The sequence below is a fragment of the Schistocerca serialis genome, chromosome 6, assembly GCF_023864345.2.
Source record: "Schistocerca serialis cubense isolate TAMUIC-IGC-003099 chromosome 6, iqSchSeri2.2, whole genome shotgun sequence".
Taxonomy (NCBI): Eukaryota; Metazoa; Arthropoda; class Insecta; order Orthoptera; family Acrididae; genus Schistocerca; species Schistocerca serialis.
This window is the reverse complement of record NC_064643.1, coordinates 548,932,429-548,953,963: the sequence shown is the minus strand read 5'-3', so window position 1 is coordinate 548,953,963 and position 21,535 is coordinate 548,932,429. Positions and strand designations below refer to the sequence as shown.

Genomic DNA, 21,535 nt, shown 5'->3' with positions numbered 1-21,535 from the left:
AAACGTTACCGTACTTTGTATTTCATGACGTGCTTTCAGTACACTGCAAGATTATTAAACGCTGGAACTTCCTGGCGGATTAAAACTGGGTACGGGACGGAGACTCTAACTCGAGAGCTCTGCCTTTCGCGGGCAAGTACTCTACCATCTGAGCTACCCAAGCATGACTCACGACCCGTCCTCACAGCTTTAATTCTGCCAGTACCTCGTCTCCTACCTTCCAAACTCCACAGGTGTTATTGAACTCTGTTTATAGTGGTAGTGGCGCTGCGTTGTAGAGGCTAGTACTTACCACGAGGAACTCTCCACCCGCGTGGCCAACCAAAGGCGGTGACGGGCTCATGAGCGCGGTGACGGCGATGTAGACGGTGAAGGCGGCGCTGACCACTGACAGCGCGGATATTGTCCTCACTGACGTCTTCGGCAGGAAGAACTGCAGGAAACACGCCAGAGGGTTCGCCATGGCGGAGAGGCTGACCGCCAGGTGGTAGGCGACGTTCCCGTACGGCAGGCACGAGTAGGACTGGATGCTGGGGAACGCGCCGTTCCCGAAAGCCGCCACCAGCGACACCAGCACCATCAAGTAGACGTACGTGCGGCGCGGAAGTCGAGTCACTTCTTGCAAGTCTGACCGCTGGCTAGCTGCCGGTCCAGCGCTGCCCTCTCCGCTGCCATCTTTAACGGACTTTTCCGCCTTCTGCTCTCTTTGCGATCTGACTCTCTCACCCTTGCACACTTTCAAATTATTCAGAAGTACGAAAGAAATTGTGCTAATGGCGAGGACTGCGAAAAGAATGAAGATAAAAACGGTAGTCGAGAAGTTCGGAGGAGGCGTGTAGGGGGCGACTACCGTATAAGACTCGTCTGGGTTCGTGGCGTTCACGACAGTTTGGTTGACACAGGTCGGGTTGCCTCCGACACCTTGTATAAGGGCGAACACACTCGGCAAGAAACCACTGAGGCCCTCGCCGACGAAATAAGAGGTGAGGTACGTCTCTCTGTAGTTCCTCATGAAGGGCATGAAGAGCACAGAGCTGGTGCAACCGACGAGCGCAATGAAGAACGTAAGCACCAGTAGAGACGTACTGCGCATTTCACCTCCGATGTACGTCGTCTCCTGGTACAGCAGAGCCATGAGCAAGAGAGCGATGGTCCCCATTATCAGTAATCCGTAAATAATGAAACTGTCCCGCAGTTTGCCTGGGAGGAACTTCTGTGTCAAGCCGTATAGGATGGGCCCGATGTTGGCAATTTGCACGATGATGGAAATGAACGAGGGCAGGTTCCACCCTTCTGGCTGCGTCTGGACGAGCAGTGGTAACTGGACGTACATTCCGTTGATCGCCAACCATGTTCCGATCCCGAAGAGAACAGCCAGGATGTCCACCACTACTTTCCGGTCGGACAGTCCTTTGATGTGGAACTTCATGTTGATTTGGTGCTGAAAGGTACGTGGGACTGCAGGCAACAGAAGTGGAGTGCCTTCGTCGGTTTCAGGCAACCTGCGAAAGATTAAAAACTTCATTAAAATCTATAATCAGAGCCGGTTTAAGGCACAAGCGGCCGCCTGAGGCGTCAAACTGAGCTGAGAGGGGCGTCAGAGGCGCTCAAGTACAAAATCTGTACGCAGGCTATATAATTATTAGTGGCGAAAATGGACAAGCGTGGAAGCATACTATAATGTAAGCAAAAACATGTGGGTGTCCGCAAACCAGAAGTAATGTGTGGTTACGAGCCGCCACTGACTTCAGTATCAAATATTGTCCTGAAACGTAAAATTTTCCTTTCCGTCCCCATTTTTTATCACAGCGCCCATTCTTTTTGCTGGAAGTTCTCCACGAAGCTCATTATCTGATATTACACTGAAGCGCCAAAGAAACTGGTATAGGCTTGCGTATTCAAATAAGGAGATATGTAAACAGGCAGAATACGGTGCTGCGGTCGGCAACGCCTATACAAGACAAGTGTCCGGTGCAGTTGTTAGATCGGTTACTGCTGCTACAGTGGCAGGTTGTCAGGGTTTAAGTGAGTTTGAACGTGGTGTTATAGTCGGCGCACGAGCGATGGGACACAGCACCTCCTAGGTAGTGATGAAGTGGGGAATTTCCTGTACGACCGTTAACGAGTGTACCATGAAAATCAAGAACCCGGTAAATCATCAAATCTCCGATATCGCTGCAGCCGGAAAAAGATCCTGCAAGGACGGGACCAACGACGACTGAAGAGAATCGTTCAACGTGACAGAAGTACAAACCCTTCCGCAAATTTCTGCAGATATCAATGCTGGGCCATCAAAAAGTGTCAGCGTGCGACCCTTTCAACGAATCATCATCGATGGGCTTTCGGAGCCGAAGGCCCACTCGTTTACCATTGCTGACTACACGACACAAAGCTTTACGCCTCGTCTGGGCCCGTCAGCACCGACATTTGACTCGATGACTGGAAACATGTTGCCTGGTCGGACGAGTCTCGTTTCACATTGTATCGTGTGGATGGCCGTGAACGGGTATGGAGACAATCTCATGAATCCATGGACTCATGAGGGGACTGTTCAAGCTGGTGGAGGCTCTGTAATGATGTGGTGCGTGTGCAATTGGAGTGATAAGGAACCCCTGATACGTTTAGATAAAACTCTGACAGCTGACACGTACGTAAGCATCCTGTCTGATCACCTGCCCTGCATCCATTCATGTCCAACGTGCATTCCGACGGACTTGGGCAATTCCAGCAGGAGAATGCGACACCTCACACGTCCAGAATTGCTGCAGAGTGGTTCCAGGAACACTCTTTTGAGTTTAAACACTTCCGCTGGCCACTAAAGTCCCCAGATATGAACATTATTGAGCATATCTGCTATGCTTTGCAACGTGGTGTTCAAAATAGATCTCCACCACTCCTCCCCCCCCCCCCCCACCCGTACTCTTACGGATTTATGATGGATAGCCCTGCAGGATTAATGGTGTCAATTCCCTCGAGCACTACTTCAGACAGTTTAGTCCATGCCGCGTCGTGTTGCGGCACTTCTGTACGCTCGCTGGAGCCCTACACGGTATTAGTCAGGTGTACCAGTTTCTTTGGCTCTGCAGTGCACAAAGCCATCACTATCATATTTTCCTCTCCTACATCAAATGGCATGTAGATGACTAATGAGATTGCCCCACGCTGGGCGCCAAAATGTAATGAATCGAGAATTCTTAGCGAGCTCTTCTACGAGGGTAATCACAAAAATAAGGTCTCCAATTTTTTTATAAGTACATAGATCTGTTTATTTCTACAATGGCTTACATCATTTTACAGCTTGAACATTTAGCTATTTTTCGCCTTACCTCCATTTCCGTCGATGCGTTTTTGTAGACGCTATGGCAGTTTTTGTATGCGCATGTCATACCAGCTCGCCGCCATGCTGTTCAGAAAGTTATGAACCTCTTCTTTCACCTCGTCGTCGGAGCTGAATCGCTTTCCGGCCATATGGTCTTTTAACCTGGGGAACAGGTGATAGTCACTGGGCGCCAAGTCAGGACTATAGGGTGGGTGGGTGATTATGTTCCACTGAAACTGTTGCAGGAGAGCAACGATTTGCCGAGCGATGTGTGGGCGAGCGTTGTCATGCAGAATGTGTACGCCCTTGCTCAACATTCCTCTTCTCCGGTTCTGAATTGCCCGTTTGAGTTTTTTCAAAGTCTCACAGTACCTGTCAGCGTTAATTGTGGTCCCAGCAATTCAGCGTCGACGACAAGGTGAAGGTTCATAACTTTCTGAACGGCATGGCGGCGAGCTGGTATGACATGGGCATACAAAAACTGCCACAGCGTCTACAAAAATGCATCGACAGAAACGGTGATTATGTCGAAAAATAGCTAAATGTTCAAGCTATAAACTGATGTAAACCATTGTAGAAATAAACAGGTCTATGTACTTACAAAAAAAATAAGAGACCTTACTTTTGGTATTACCCTCGTATTAACTGACCTAAGATCACTAATTACCTTGTCCCCTACTGGGTGGTGATGTGTGACTTCAATAAACAAGGAAACTCAAATAACAAAAGGTTATAAGATTAAGGGATTGATAAGTAAATGGAAGCCATTGCTTGAATGAATAAAACATGAAATGATTGTATTTTCAGTAACTTTTACATACATTTAGAAAAATTACATATCTCAGGGCCGATTTGACTGGGCGCAGACACTACTGGCTATTAAGGGAAAGGAGGGGGAGGGGGATGAATCATCTAATCATTCTTCATGGGCGTTATTTTTTGGTGTTGACGGCGGCAGGCGCTCTGTCGGGACGGCGTGTCACCTCGTAGTTGTGTGGCGCGAGTCGGCCGCTCTCCTCGGTGTGAAGCGAGGACCCTGATGGGTCTCAATCGCCAAGTCGCCGTGTGTTGCCGTAGCCAAAGCAGCGTTATCGTGGGGTCGGAAGGCGGATGTTGGAGATCCAAGGAGTAGTCTTCGTGTCCTCTTGCTTCCGCGCTGTCTCACCGACTCTCCCTTTTCAACCTTCGCAACTCATCCATCTCTAAGCTCAAGGACTCCTCGATTTTTTCCTTCTTCCTCGACGTTGTCATTGGCGGACAAAATTTGCAGTGCTGTCCAGTGACTGATGGCCGTTTCATGGTCAGGTCTCCCAGTGCAGGATGGAAATTTTCTATCTTGCGTGGGCTGTCGTATGACTCGAGAATTAGCATCTTTCTCACGATCTCACAGTCAAGGCTGTTCCCAGCGTTGGTCGCTTGTTTCGATCTGTTTTGGCTTTCCTAAGTTGTTGTAAAAGCAGCCACACAACACTTCTTTGTAACAGTTTCCTCTGCTCTGGCCAGTCTCATGTTTGCCGGCCGCGGTGGTCTAGCGGTTCTAGGCGCGTAGTCCGGAGCCGCGCGACTGCTACGGTCGCAGGTTCGAACCCTGCCTCGGGCATGGATGTGTCTGATGTCTTTAGCTTAGTTAGGTTTAAGTAGTTCTAAGTTCTAGGGGACTGATGACCTGAGAAGTTAAGTCCCACAGTGCTCAGAGCCATTTTTCAGTCCCATGTTTGTGTGTCGTCTCAGAATCTGCTGGTGTTCGTGATTTGTAAGGGTCATCCCTACAGCCCAGAAAACATTTTTTTCAAGCTGACTGGCTTGTTTCGCAGTTCTTTAGTTTCACACGACTCCCTGTGCGAATTATTGGTGTTTTGTGTTCGTTCCTTCCCAGTGCCTGCGCGGTGCTGGAATTCTCGACATCTTCTTGCTTTCTAAGGCAGGTAAAAACAGTTTCTGCGAACCAGAAGATTCAGACGCCTCCGCGTGTGCGTTCTGGACGCTTTATCTTCGCTCTGCCTTAGTGGCTGCAGGGGTCCATCAGTTTTCGGCACGCTTCTCTTTGTCCGCCAGCTCTTCCTACGTTGTCCATTCTTCAGCGAGGCGAGGGTATCCCAGCCCCGGTGTGGTTGCAGAATGGCTCCAGCGTCCAGTCTCGGGCTCTCGCTTCATGGAATCCGCCTCTCTCCTCGTCGTGGGCCGCTCGGGCTTCGAGTCGGCAAAAGTGGCCCTCAGTGGCGGTAGCACAGTAAGCTACAAATCATCTTGACTTTACACACATGGTGTTCCAAAAGCAATGGTCAGTACTCAGGGATATGACAAGAACAATAATTCGAAAAGAAAATGTTAAGAGCTATGAGCTCTTTTCTGTAGACAAAAGGGCCACAAACATTAAGAAACGGAAGTCAGAAGAAATACGGAGAGCATATCAGACGAAAATAGAAGAGGGGATTAAGAATGACACCGACACATCAAATGAACATATAAGTAATGTGAATCCTCGAGGCACCTGGAGAGGTTTTAGGACGGGCTCAAAGGAAGGAAGATTGGTTTGACGAAGAATGTATAAGAAGAATTGAGGAACTTAAATAGCACGAATGAAATTATTGCAGAGAAGAACTCGAGCAAATCTCAATGAATATAATGAAAAGCGCCGTATAGCGAAGAGGGTCTGCAGACATAAGAAAAGAGAACTAGAAAGAAAAAACTGGGAGAAATTGAACAGCTCGGAGAAGAGACGCAAAGTCGTGAAATGTACCAAAAGATTAAAGAAGGAAAGACCGGGTTCCAATCCAGAACAAATATGTGTAGGAACAAAGAAGGGGATTTGATAGGGGAGAGTAATAATATACTTGACAGGTGGGCAGAATACTTCCAAGAGTTACTGAGTCCAGAAGTAGAAGGGTTAGAGCGAGAGGAACTGGTGGAACTAACTTACTGTGGCCCAGAGGTTTTAACACCAGAACCTACACTGGGGAAAGTGATGCAAGCCATTAAGACCTTAAAAAACAATAAGGCGCCTGGAGAAGATCAGATCCAGGCCGAACTTCTCAGATATGATGGGAAATGCTGTGGAAAACAATTCATAAAATAATACTGAATATCTGGCAAGAGGAGAGCATGCCAAAGGAGTGGAAAACAGCTATAATGTGCCCCATACATAAAAAAGAGATAAACTAAACTGCCAGAACTATTTAGGAATCTCCCTACTTAATACTACATATAAAGTTTTCTCCACCAACAGGCTTACTCCATATGTGGAAGAGAGAGTTGGAGACTATCAGAGTGGCTTTAGAAGAAATAGGTCGACAGCTGACCAGATATTCACATTGCGTATACTACTTGAGAAATGTTACAAATATCAAATTAACATACACCAGCTTTATATCGACTTTAAACAAGCCTATGATAGCATCTCAAGAGTGGCATTGCGGAATGTAATGGAAGAGGCTGGAATACCTAAGAAGCTCATTAAACTTTCTATGATGACCCTCAGCGAAACCAACTGTAAAGTAAAAATCCAGGGCGAAATCTCCAGAGAAATGGAAGTGAAGAAGGGACTTAGACAGGGTGACAGTATCTCCTCATTGCTATTCAGTCTTTGCCTAGAAAAAGTCATAAGTCAGATGGAGTTAAATAAAGGAGGAGCCTTCTTAAATCGTTCACTACAGTACCTAGCCTACGCTGATGACGTGGCATTACTCGCACGAAACACTGCTGTGCTAGGCGAAGGCTATCAACAATTGAAGAAAGGTGCAAGAGAACTTGGCCTGACAGTCAGTGTCCAAAAGACCAAGTATATGGCAATGACCAACCAACAAACCCTACCAAATCTCAGGATAGCCGACAGGGAGTTTGAAAGGGTGAGGTACTTCAAGTACCTTGGGTCGACTATCACTGAGTCAAATGACATTGGTAGTGAGGTGAAAGCCAGAATAGCAGCAGGTGGCAGATGCTACTTTGCCGCATTACCCATGCTTAGGAGTTCGCTTCTATCACGAAAATCCAAAATCCTCATTTACAATATAATTATAAGACCAGTTGTTATGGACCGAGCGAGGTGGCGCAGTGGTTAGCACACTGGACTCGCATTCGGGCGGACGACGGTTCAATCCCGTCTCCAGCCATCCTGATTTAGGTTTTCCGTGATTTCCCTAAATCGTTTCAGGCAAATGCCGGGATGGTTCCTTTGAAAGGGCACGGCCGATTTCCTTCCCAATCCTTCCCTAACCCGAGCTTGCGCTCCGTCTCTAATGACCTCGTTGTCGACGGGACGTTAAACATTACCACCATTACCAGTTGTTATGTATGGTGCCGAAACGTGGACCATGACTGTAAATGATGAAAGGATCCTTAGCATTTGGGAGAGAAAGATGCTACTTTAAATATATGGCCCAATATATGATCAAGAAGGTTGGCGCATTCGTACGAATGCAGAACTACAACACCTTTTTGAAGAATATCACATTGTCACTACCAGTAAAATAAGAAGACTGCGGTGGGCAGGGCCCGTGGTCAGAATGGAAGAAGACAGAGCATGTAAGAGGATTTTTGATGGCAAGGGTGGAGGCAGACGGCGGAGGGGACGCCCCAGAAAGAGATGGGTGGATGGAGTTGAAAAAGACATGAAAAAGCTGGGTGTCAGAAGATGGAGACGGAAAGCCATGGGTGGGATAAAATGGCAGGATATTGTGATGCAGGCCAAGGCCCTTCAAGGGCTATACGGCGGAGGAGTAAGTAAGTATGAGCTCTCCTTTATCTCTGATACTACGAAACAAATTTCTGCTACTGCAAGGTCTTTGCTTTCCATATTTTCGGGAAGTGGCAGTATGAACTAAGATAAGAAAATAAAATACAGTAAACACCGGCTCTAAACTGCATACCTTAAGAGCTATGAGTCCTTTTCCATGTTCCTACTATGAAGCATGTCTCGTCTACTGAACAAATACTCATAGCGCTTTAGGTACGCATTTTAGAGTCCATGTTTACTAGATAATCGTTTATTGTTTAGATCCATACTACCTCATTCCAAAATATGTGAAGCAAAGAGCTTGCAGTACTAGAGATTTGTTTCACACTATCTATATGAAGAGATGCTCATAGCTCCTAAGGTAGGCATTTTAGCGTCCATGTTTACTCGACGTTTTTTGCTTCGAATAATCGTTCCTATCGTATTCCTGAATATTGATCATTCGTCCTGTGACACACTGCGGTTAGTGGTCAAACGAGCCTTTATCAACACAGAACGTATTTTAAGCCAACAGTTTCTCTAGTACCCTTGATTGGACAGCCAAATTTAATCACTGATTAGATTAGATTCAGTTTTCGTTCCGTAGACCCAAAAATGAAATGATTCTCGTGGGTGTGGAACATGTCAGAAATTATAACAAAAAAACAGAACATAGAACATTTGAATATAATACTCACTTTACTGATCATTTTTCAGCAGCTTTTCAAGATATATGAATACATTGCAGTGCACTGGAACTGCTAATATTTACAGAATTAATACACTTTTAATAAATATATCGTACACAAAATACCTAATCTTGAGTGTTGTGACCAAATGCAGTCAAAACTGAAATCTAACATACATTTTTACTTAAGCTGGCCCACAGTTCTTGTTAAGACATTGCTCTATAGAGGAGGCATTACCTACCAAAAACTCCTTCAAACTCTGTTTAAACTGTGCTTTATCTGAAATTACGTTTTTAATGGTCGCTGGCAATTTACTGAAAATAAGTGTTCCTGAGTATTGGACCTCTTTTTGGACTAAGGTATGTGGTTTTTATGTATTGTTCTTATTGAGCTGTTGGCCAGAAATAGAGACATATTATTTACAATAAATTTTAATAAGGATTAAATATACTAAGAAACACTGGTCAGAATACCCAGTTCCTTGAACAGGTTTTTACACGATGTTTTTGAATTTATTCCTCGAATGAGTCACATTACACGCTTTTGCACTCTAAAAAGCTTTGCGCAGTGACGGGTGACCAAAGAATACTATCCCATGTGACATAACATAATGAAAGTAAGCAAAGTATGCAAGTTTTTTATATTTATATTTCCTACACCTGACGTGAATCGCATTGCAAATATAGACTTGTCTAGGCGCTTCATAAATTCTGTGGCATGCCCTTCCCAACTGAATTCATTATCGAGTTGTGGTCGCAGAAATTTAACACTGACAACCATTTCTATCTGCATGTCTTTATACGTTATACACATGCTGGAAGAAAATCTCTTACAGGTTCTGAACTGCATGTAGTGGGTTTTTCAGAGCTTAATGACAGTGGCTCTGAGCACTATGGGACTTAACATCTTAGGTCATCAGTCCCCTAGAACTTAGAACTACTTAAACCTAACTAACCTAAGGACATCACACACATCCATGCCCGAGGCAGGATTCGAACCTGCGACCGTAGCAGTCCCGCGGTTCCGGACTGCAGCGCCTAGAACCGCACGGCCACCACGGCCGGCTTTAATGACAGTTAATTAGCTTTAAACCATTTATTAATGTAAGTGAAAATATGATTAGCATCCATTTCTAAATCTGTATTTGACTTGCTATTTATTGCAATGTTTGTATCGCCTGCAAACAAAACAAACTTTGCATCCAGCAATGTAAAAGACGAAAGGTCATTAATGAACACAGGGAAAAGCAACGGACCCAAGATGGAATCTTGAGGCGCAACAAATACAATTAATTTCCAGTCAAATGAAGACTGATTTCTGACTCCATATGTATTTCGCAACGACTCCCTCCGTTTCCTGTTAGTTTTGTAAGACTCGAACCATTTTGCAGCACTGACAGTGACACCATAATATTCTAATTTAATTAAGAGAACGTGATTCGCACAGCAAAGGCTTTTAACAGGTCACAGAAAATGGCCGTAGCCTCTAATTTGTTACCTAATGAATGAAGTATATTCTCACTCTACGTGTAAGTAGCCTTGGTCTCAATAGATTCTGTTTCTATTTTGAAAGATTTTTCTGAGGTAAAGGGTAGAAAAATGTGATCATGTTTCTTATCCTAGCGAATAATTATAAGTATGTATACTGAAGAATAGGAATTATACGTGACATTATTAATACAATATTTCTCTTTTGTATCACACACAAATTTGTGTTGTTCTCTTAAGCTGCATACATAAAAATTTTGAACACCTTTTCAGTTTTCAACTACTTTGATGGCAAATTTTCTAAAATGTATTTACTTACTGATAAGCTTTCTTTACCTATTGCATACAACCTACACAGTTAAAAAGTGTCTCGTGTTTAGCACGTCAGTACAAAATTAGATGGTGTTTTGGTATTTGTCCTGATTTTTCCGATGAAAAGCGATTAATCGTTAAATTACAGAATTAAAAAAGTTCCTTTATTTAACTAAAAATATCAGAACTTTTATATTTTAATTCTTCTACTCGATTTAATAATTAGTAATTTTTTTTATTAGAGCTAGAACAATTCAATGAATCTAGTTCTTCCTGCTCTCCCTAACAGCCTCTAAAGATCTCAGGAATTATCTTAAATGAAAATGAAATGTTTCTCCTTTTAATTTCTACCATGCAGTTAACATTCATAAATTTATTTCTATCACAAACGAATGTGTGTGTAGCACTTAATGAAAATAAAAAAAAGGACAAGTCAGAGTAGGACTCACGCTCTGAGTGTTCAATGCGGACAGTTATGTATTATGTACTGTGTACATCTACAGGTTTTGATGAGTCAATTTGCGAGTATCAAAATATATGGCATAAATGGCAGTACCTTTCTTTTGTATTGACGTAGAAGCTTAAATTTTTTACTCCGCCAAGGGGCGATAGACCTGAGTATTTGACACAAATTTCAACTTGATACCTCTGCCCGTTACTGAAAAAAATTGGTATTAACAGACGGAGAGACGGACAGCACAGTGATCCTATAACTTAATTTTATCCATTATTTTCCAGTGTTTAGTCCGCGACTGTTTTAATTTCGTAAAATGAAGAACGAACCGCCTTCAGTCACAAGTTGCATTTATTTACTGCACTATGCATTCGAGCCCTGGAGGCTCATCTTCAGGTGCTTTTTAGTGATTTACATCAGGTTTTTAGTTGTTTTCCTGTTGATATTACATTTTGCGTTACAACATGGTATATTGTAGATATAAGTTTAACAGCGTTAATAATAGGAAACTAACTTACAGTTTAACATTGTATGATGTCTGTTTCTGTTGTGCAGTTGGTATACACAATACACATCTTTAATTTTGCAGTACATACTGGGATATATATATAATCACACACTTTTTCGTACATTGTAGTAGCAGAACGTAAACATGCCAAAGATTCTCGTTCATACAGATGTTCTACTTCTAAATATAATCGATGGTGGTGGTGGTGTGTTGGGGCTTATGGGCGCTCAACATCGAGGTCATCAGCGCCCTGACACACATTAAAAGGAACGAATGTGGACAGACCTAAGAAAACTGAAGCACACACTCAAAGAAATCAGGAAAAGAAGAAAAATGCTACATAAGAAAGTAAAACCTAAGGAAAGGGGAAACATAGCAACAAGAATGTCACAGGAAATTGTTATTGGCTGGCCACTTACATAAAATATGGGCGAGCTTGTCACACAGTGAGCAAATTAAAATCCTCTCCCTAAAATCTTTGTAAAAACATTTGACAGGGCACAGAACTTTTAAACTTTAACCACATTCGTCCGAGTGTTGCCTAAAAGAGATGGCAGGTCCGCTGGCAAGTCAGCCGCGACCCGCTGGTCAGAAAATAAAACGCAATCCAATAAAACGTGGCGCACAGTGACCTGGACGCCGCAAGCACCACAAATTGGAGGGTCCTCTCGCCGGAGCAGGAAGCCGTTGCCGTGCGTCATAGGGCTGTGGCCCATTCGAAGCCGAGTGAGGAGAACCTCGTCCCGTCGATTGGGCTGAAAGGAAGTACACCACACACGCGTTGTGGGCTTGACTATACGGAGCTTATTGTCAGTCACTTCCAGCCACTCATCCTCCCACCGACGCATGACCCGTGAGCTCAACAGCGAGGTGAGTGCGTGCAAGGGGATAGCACACTGAGATACTTGTGGGGCGAGACACGCCTCCTTGGCTGCGAGATCTGCCCTTTCATTCCCAGCAATGCCAACATGCCCCGGAACGCAGCAGAAAGCTACAACCTTCCCCAGTCGCTGTAGTCGGAGGAGGGCATCCTGGATAGTCTGGACAATTTTGTCTGCCGGATACAAACGTTGCAATAAGTGAAAGGCACTGAGTGAATCGGAACAGACAAGAAATTTAGGAGAGGAAGAATGTCTCATGTGCTCCAGTGCCCGCAAGATCGCAAACAATTCTGCATCAAAGACAGTAAAAGTCTGAGGCAGTCGGACCTTGAGGACACGATATGGAAAAACAACTGAGCAACCAACAGAATCCCCTTGTTTCGACCCATCCGTAAAAACAGTTACATAGTCGTGGTGCTCAGATAAGATGGCAGAAAATGCTGCATTAAAAACGGTGGCAGGAGTGCAATCTCTCTTGTACTGCAATAAATCTAAAATCACTCCGGGCCTCTTCAGTAACCAGGGTGGCAGGCGGTTAAAACCTTGGATTTGAGGTTGTACAGACTCCACACCGAGGGACTCTAGTACACGTTGCACACGGATCCCAATCGGCAACGTAGCCCGGGGACGGCGGGAAAAAAGGCGGTCCAGAGGTGGATGGGGAACAAGACGTTGAGCAGGCGAGCTGGGAGCTGCAAGAAACTTACAAGCCTGGCGCACCAGCAGGAGCTGCCGCCGGATGATAAGTGGCGGTTCGCCAGACTCAGCACAGAGGCTGGGTACGGGACTGGTCCGATAAGCACCCGTGGCCAGTCGGATCCCAGCATGGTGAACAGCGTCAAGGGTCCGCAAATAAGATGGCCTCGCTGACCCATATACTGTGCACCCATAGTCCAGCCGTGAACGCACAAAAGCTCCATAAAACTGAAGGAGACGCGCCCTGTCCGCGCCCCAAGACCTGTGGCTGAGGCACTTGAGGATGTTCAGTGCCTTCAGCGTTCTGGCTTTCAAGTCACGTAGGTGTGGCAGCCATGACAACATGGAGTCAAAAATTAGGCCCAGAAACCGCACTGTGTCTCTAAAATGTAGGACATTTTTTGTTTGTTGTTATATTTAGAAATAGAACATCTGTATGAACGAGAATCTTTGGCATGTTTACGTTCTGCTACTACAATGTACGAAAAAGTGTGTGACTATATATATATCCCAGTATGTACTGCAAAATTAAAGATGTGTATTGCGTATACCAACTGCACAACAGAAACAGACATCATACAATGTTAAACTGTAAGTTAGTTTCCCATTATTAACGCTGTTAAACTTATATCTACAATATACCATGTTGTAACACAAAAATGTAATATCAACAGGCAAACAACTAAAAAACCTGATGTAAATCACTAAAAAGCACCTGAAGATGAGCCTCCAGGGCTCGAAATGCATAGTGCAGTAAATAAACGCAACTTGTGACTGAAGGCGGTTTGTTCTTCATTTTACGATCCTATAACTGCTCCATTTTTACTGACTAAGGTACGCAACCCTAAAAGCAACCTATTTCCACGATCACTATATTTAGATTTGTCTTTAAAGGTCTTACCAAGAGCCCAAGAAAAGGCAGGTAATACCTGTGGGGAGGGGAGGACGTCAAATGATGGGCCTATGTTGAAAATTTTTATCGAAGGGACCCTGCAGGCTGGTTGCAGTACAAGTTATTTTATCTCTGATAATTTCAGTGTTCCAAATAGTGAGTGACACTCGGCTAATGGGAGCGACTATAAATGGTAAATGCCTTTACTATCGCTCCCATTAGCCACCGCGGTGAATGTCAACTTCTGCGCGAATAGTATTCCTGTCAACCTTGACATACGTCTAATGCACGACACTGGTAGATATTTGCGAAGTAGCAGTAAAACGTAATCCGAACCACAGCATTCACACGATTCATCAGCAGAGCTTACCTGACAGTATTCTGGGTGTTATGTTCCGAAACGGAGAGTTGATCGTCAGTGACGTGCCACGACAGAACACCGCCTGTGCACCAAATCGTTTGCAGCGAGCTGTATCGCCATTCCGCACTTGCCGGTTATTGCAACCATCAGCAGATCGCTGCGATCTTTAGTGTCTCGGAGTTAGAGGCGAGGATAAAGTAATCCTTGCGTTATCTTGCACCGCAGGAGAACAATGCTCGCTGACATGAGAATACCACTGACACGCATTATCAGTCACGTAGGGCCAGCTTAGCATTCGCTGAGGCGGGTACCATCTGTTCCCGCGATAAAAGCATCGCCAAGTTCGCAACGAGCACACTCTGTCTTCTCAGGAAGTAAGCAGTTCTCAACCCGAGTTCAAGAGTTCAACCAACACATATGGAGAGACAGCGATTTGCTGTTTTCATTTTTTGTTATTATTATTATTTTTTATTTTATTTTATTATTATTATTATTTCTTTTTTTGAGTCATCAGTCTTCTGACTGGTTTGATACGGCCCGCTACGAATTCCTCTCCTGTGCCAACCTCTCCATGTCGGAATAGCACTTGAAACCTACGTCCTCAATGTTTTCCAGTCTCGGTCTTCCATTGCAGTTTTTACTTTCTGCAGCTCCCTTTACTGCCATGGAAGTTATTCCCTTATGTCTTAACAGATATCCTACGACCCTGTCCCTTCATCTTGTCAGTGTTTTCCTTATATTCCTTTACTTGACCTCAGCAGTTAAGTCTCATAGTGCTCAGAGCCATTTGAACCATATTCCTTTCCTCTCAGATTCTGCACCGAACCTCCTCATTCCTTAGCTTATAAGCCCACCTAATTTTCAACATTCGTGTGCACCATCACATGTCAAATGCTCCATTCTCTGCTGTTCTGGTTTTCCCATTGTCCATGTTTCACTACCGTAGAATGCTGTGCTCCAAACGTAGAGTCTCAAAAATTTATTTCTCAAATTAAGGCCGATATTTGGTACAGGTGGACTTCTCCTGGCCAGGAATGTTCTTTTTGTCAGTGCTAGTCTGCTTTTGATGTCCCCCTTGCTCCGTTAGTCATGGGCTATTTTGTTGCCTAGCTAGCAGAATTCCTTAACTTCATATACTTTGTGACCATCAATCATGATGTAAAGTTTCTTGCAGTTCTCATTTCTGCCACTGCTCACTACCTTCGTCTTTCTTCTATTTACTCCCAATACATATTCTGTACTCATTACATTGTTCGTTCCATTCAACAGATCCTGTGATTTTTCTTCACTTTTACTGAGGATAGCAATGTCATCAGCAAATCTTGCCGCTGATATCCTTTCATCTTGAATTTTAATTCCAATCTTGAACCTTTATTTTATTTCCACCATTGCTTCTTCGATGTATAGACCGAACAGCAGGGGCGACAGACTACATAGTTATCTTACATCTTTTTTAATCCGATATGTTTAAGACTCCCGTATTCCGAAAATAATCTGAGTTTAAACGTATTAAACTACCATTAAATGAAGGGCATTCTCCATGGAAACTAGCATGGGTTCTGAAAACATTCTACGCCTACTAATGAAAGTTCTTTCGTATAAGATATGTGGCTTAGGCTATACTGGGGATTTCCTGAGAGGTAGGATGCACCATTCGATTCCGGATGTAGAGTTATTCCCAGAATCAGTGTTACTGTTAAAGGACATAAATTCCTTGACTGAGTCTGCGATACTTATGAAACTTCTTTGGGAAGAATACCGTCTACATTTCTTAACGTATTTGTCTATTAGATAAACGACATATTTACCCCAATGCAAACATCTAATCCAAAAAGTGAAAGTTTCTTTCACAAATTTTCAGTTTTGTATCTGCTTTTCTGGAGAAACAGAAATATGTCCTTAATGTAATAAATTACAAGAAAAGAACTTTAAGCTACGAGGGGCGTCCAATAAGTAATGCAGCACTTTTTTCTGTAAGAAGGTTGGTTTTATTCATGATTCCAATGTACCATATTGTTCCCCACTCTTTTGGTTCTAAACCCTATATTTCAACATAATATCCTTTAAATGCGACGGCTTACGGCCACCTTACTGGGAGTGCTACACTATGTGATCAAAAGTATCCGGACACCTAGCTGAAAATGACTTACTAATTCGTGGCGCCCTCCATCGGTAATGCTGGAATTCAGTATGGTGTTGGTCCACCCTTAGGCTTGATGACAGCTTCCACTCTCGCAGGCATACGTTCAATTAGACGCTGAGAGGCAGCTTGGGGAATGGCAGCCCAGTCTTCACGGAGTGCTGCACTGAGGAGAGGTATCGATGTCGGTCGGTGAGGCCTGGCACGAAGGCTGCGTTCAAAACATCCTAAAGGTGTTCTGTAGGATTCAGGTCAGGACTCTGTGCAGGCCAGTCCATTACAGGGATGTTATTGTCGTGTAACCACTCCGTCACAGGCCGTGCTTTATGAACAGGCGTTCGATCGTGTAGAGAGATGCTGTCGCCATTCCCGAATTTCTCTTGAACAATGGGAAACAAGAAGGTGCTTAAAAAATCAATGTAGATCTGTGCTGTGATAGTGCCACGCAAAACAACAAGGGTTGCAAGCCCCCTCCAAGAGAAACACGTTCACACCGTAACACCACCGGCTCCGAATTTTACTGTTGGCACTGCACACTCTGGCAGGTGCCGTTCACCGGGCATTCGGCATAGCCACACCCTACCATCTGGTCGCCACATTGTGTACCGTGATTCGTCACTCCACGCAACGTTTTTCCACTGTTCAATCGTCCAATGTTTACGCTCCTTATACCAAGCGAGGCGTCGTTTGGCATTTACCGGCGTAATGTGTGGTTTATGAGCAGCCACTCGATGATGAAATCCAAGTTTTCTCACCTCCCGCCCAAATGTCATAGTACCTGCAGTGAATCCTGATGCAGTCTGTAATTCCTGTGGGATGGTCTGGATAGTTGTCTGCCTATTACAGATTACGACCTCTTCAACTGACGGCGGTCTCTGTCAGTCGACAGACGAGGTCGGCCTGTACGCTTTTGAGCTGTACGTGTCCCTTCACGTTTCCATTTCACTATGACAGTGTACCTAGGGATGTTTAGGAGAGCGGAAATCTCGCGTACAGACGTATGACACAAGTGACACCCAATTACCTGACCACGTTCGATGTCCGTGCATTGCGCGGAGCGCCCCATTCTGCTCTCTCACTAAGTCTAATGACTACTGAGGTCACTAATATGGAGTACCTGGCAGCAGGTGGCAGCACAATGCACCTAATTTGAAAAAGTATATTTTTGGGGGCGTCCGGATACTTTTGATCACGTAGTGTATATGGCCTCATGGTAGCAGTCTACCGGTCGACGTCGGAGCCAACGTCTTGTTTCATCAATAACTTCCCCATCAACTACGTACTGTTTCCCGAAGAGTGCATTCTTCATTGGGCCAAACATATGGACCTCGGAAGGTACGCCCTGCACGGTGTATGAGAAGGACAGTCCAATAAAGTTTTGTGAGCTCTTCTCAGGTGCGCGGACTTGTGTGAGGCCGTACGTTATCATAGAGAGGGAGAAGTTCGTTTGCACGCTGAAGTTGTTTATTGTGTTTCCTGTGGGTAGCATAATACACCAGTATACTACTCCTGTAGACAACTCCTGTAGACATGAAATACCGCATAAAACGGGCATGTTCTACAAGTTCTAATGGAGTTCAATGCGGAGTATTATTGGAAGATGCCAAATCAAACACCTTTCAGCCGTCTAGTTTTCAAACTTATTTTATTTGGCCACCAGTTTTGGGGATTTACTACGCCATCTTCAGGCCCCTGACCGCCGTGTAGGAAGATTCCACATCGGTTTTGGTCAAAACAGGGGCCAGCAATACTGGTATTAGTAGATTTCTGCTTGCTATAGCGGTCACTTCAGATAAAATAAGTCTGAAAACTAGAGGGCTGAAAGGTGTTTGATTTGACATCCTGCATCGAACAGCTGAGTCCTGCAACAATCTCTGAAAAAGTGGGCATCAAGAGATGGGTATGCGTAAATACTCAGCGTCAAAATTCGAATTCTTGATATGGTAGTCATAATAATAAACATAGAAACGTACCTGAATTGCGAGTTTGTTTACATTTAGTAAAGTAGGACAGACAAGTGTGGGGTGTCTTCTCCTAATGGTAGGACTGTTGTTTGCAGTGTTACTATCTTGTTTCTGCAATGGTGTGCAAAGCTTAAGGACGAAAGTAACTCTCGCCTGATGCGTCACTGCTAACGAACAAAGCTCGACGAGATTTGGACCACGCAAAGGAAAAACTGTTGCAGTAGAGCACAGAAAGTAACTGGAAGAAACACACAGAGATGAAAAGAAATGATACTATATGAAACTTCCTGGCAGATTAAAACTGTGTGCCGGACCGAGACTCGAACTCGGGTCTCGTTCGAGTCTCCGTCCGGCACACAATTTTAATCTGACAGGAAGTTTCATATGAGCGCACACTCCGCTGCAGAGTGAAAATCTGATTCTGGAAACATCCCCCAGGATTTGGTTAATCCATGTCTGCGCAATATCCTTTCTTCCAGGAGTGGTAGTTCTGCGCCGGCCGGTGTGGCCGTGCGGTTCTAAGAGCTTCAGCCTGGAACCGCATGACTGCTACGGTCGCAGGTTCGAATCCTGCCTCGGGCATGGATGTGTGTGCTGTCCTTAGGTTACTTCGGTTTAAGTAGTTCTAAGTTCTAGGGGACTGATGAACTCAGAAGTTAAGTCCCATAGTGCTCGGAGCCACTTGAACTTGCTCGTTCTGCAAGGTATGCAGGAGAGCTTCTGCGAAATTTGGAAGGTAGCAGACGAGGTACTGGCGGAATTAAAGCTGTGAGGACGTGGCGTAAGTCGTTCTTGGGTAGCTCAGTTGGTAGAGCACTTGCTCGCGAAAGGCAAAGGTCCCGAGTTCGAGTCTCGGTCCGGCACACAGTTTTAATCTGACAGGAAGTTTCTTATCAGCGCATACTCCGCTGCAGAGTGAAAATCTCATTCTAAATGACACTTTGTTACAAAGCAATAACTACACTGAAATCACCGCGATTCATGATAGTCTTCCGGACATTACAAACGGCAGGACAGGGCTCTTAATGTGGTGTGTCATCACCATGGACGACATTACATGCTCTGCAACGTGACACAAGATTGGATATGAGTTGTTGGGGTAGGCGATCCATTGCTACACCAGCGCGGTTGAAAACTGCTGGATGGTCCTTCCTGGATGTGGAGTTGCTACAATGCCTCGCTCCAATACATTCCACACGTGCTCAATGCCATTTAAGTGGGAGGAACTGACAGGCCAGTCCCTTCGCCGATTGTCCTCTCGTTCCATGAACTCCTCCACCCGCGCCGTTCGATGCGGTCGCGCATTGTCATCCATAAAAATGTCCCTGGGCGAGTGACGTATTCCCACCTCTCTCGTTATGAGGGTGTGTACAAGCACTGGTGATGCGAATGTTATGATATGGTGAGGCATAATGTTGCATGGGCGTACTGACGTCCACATCTTTGAACACGGTACACTCACCAATAACGCTATTGTTGACGGAATGAGATTTTCACTTTGCAGTGGAGTGTGCGCTGATATGAAACTTCCTGGCAGATTAAAACTGTGTGCCGGACCGAGACTCGAAATCGGGACCTTTGCCTATCGCGGGCAAGTGCTCTACCAACTGAGCTACCCAAGCACGACTTACGCCACGTCCTCACAGCTTTATTTCCGCCAGTAACTCGTCTCCTACCCTCCAAATTTCGCAAAAGCTCTCCTGCATACCTTGCAGAACGAGCAAGTTCAAGTGGCTCCGAGCACTATGGGACTTAACTTCTGAGTTCATCAGTCCCCTAGAACTTAGAGCTACTTAAACCTAACTAACCTAAGGGCAACACACACATCCATGCCCGAGGCAGGATTCGAATCTGCGACCGTAGCGGTCATGCGGTTCCAGACTGAAGCGCCTAGAACCGCGCCGCCACACCGGCCGGCGCAGAACTAGCACTCCTGGAAGAAAGGATACTGCGGAGACATGGCTTAGCCACAGCCTGCGGGATGTTTCCAGAATGAAATTTTCACTCTGCAGCGGAGTGTGCGCTGATATGAAACTTCCTGGCAGATTAAAACTGCGTGCCGGACCGAGACTCGAACTCGGGACCTTTGCCTTTCGCGGACAAGTGCTCTACCATCTGAGCTACTCAAGGACGACTCACGCCCCGTCCTCACAACTTTACTTCTGCCAGCACCTCGCCTCCTACCTTCCAAACTTTGCAGAAGCTCTCCTGCGAATCTAGCAGAACTAGCACTCCTGAAAGAAAGGATATTGCGGAGACATGGCTTAACCACAGCCTGGGGGATGTTTCCAAAATCAAATTTCACTCTGCAGCGGAGTGTGCGCTGATATGAAACTTCCTGACAAATTAAAAACGTGTGCCGGGCCGAGACTCGAACTCGGGACCTTTGCCTTTCGCGGGCAGGTGCTCTACCAAAGGAGCTACCCAAGCACGACTCACGCCCCGTCCTCAAAGCTTTAATTCCGCCAGTACCTCGTCTCCTACCATCCAAACTTCGCAGGAGCTCTCCTGAATGCCTTGCAGAACTAGCACTTCTGGAAGAAAGATATAATGCAGGAGACCAACTGCGAAGTTTGGAAGGTAGGAGACGAGGTACTGGCGTAATTAAAGCTGTGAGGAGGGGGCGTGAGTCGTGTTTGTGTAGGTCAGTTGGTAGAGCACTTGCCCGCGAAAGGCAAAGGTCCCGAGTACGAGTCTCGGTTCGGCACACAGTTTTAATCTGCCAGGAAGTTTCAACGCTATTGTTGCACTGTACTCTTTCCCCTTTGTGTCTTTTCAGGGGTGCAAGCGGTTCTGGCTTCTTTTTTATGCAAGACAATGCGTGACCGCTTCGAACAGCGCAAATGGAGTAGCTCTTGGAACGAGAGGATATTCGGCGAATGCACTGGCCTGCTTGTTCCCCCCACTTAAATCACATCGAACGCGTGTGGGATGCGTTGGATAGATGTATGGCAGCATGCCCACATACAGCAACGCCCATGCAGCAGTCGTCACCCGCGCTGGTGGAGGAACGAAACACCCTACCACCAGCACTCCTTACCAAACTTGTGCTCATACACCCTATTAAGCAGCATGTCCCGCCGTTTGTAATGTCTAGGGGACTATCATGTATCGCGCTGAC

General features: G+C 45.2%; 1 protein-coding gene across 1 annotated transcript in view; it reads right to left on the bottom strand.

The window, feature by feature from the left end:
• Window positions 1-21,535, bottom strand: part of LOC126483817 (solute carrier family 52, riboflavin transporter, member 3-A-like) — a 99,888-nt gene that overhangs the window by 50,599 nt on the left and 27,754 nt on the right. Inside the window, exon 2 of the mRNA XM_050107010.1 lies at window positions 293-1,502. Coding sequence (XP_049962967.1) covers window positions 293-1,429 — 1,137 coding nt within the window. The 5' untranslated portion in view covers window positions 1,430-1,502. The remainder of the gene's footprint in view (window positions 1-292; window positions 1,503-21,535) is intronic.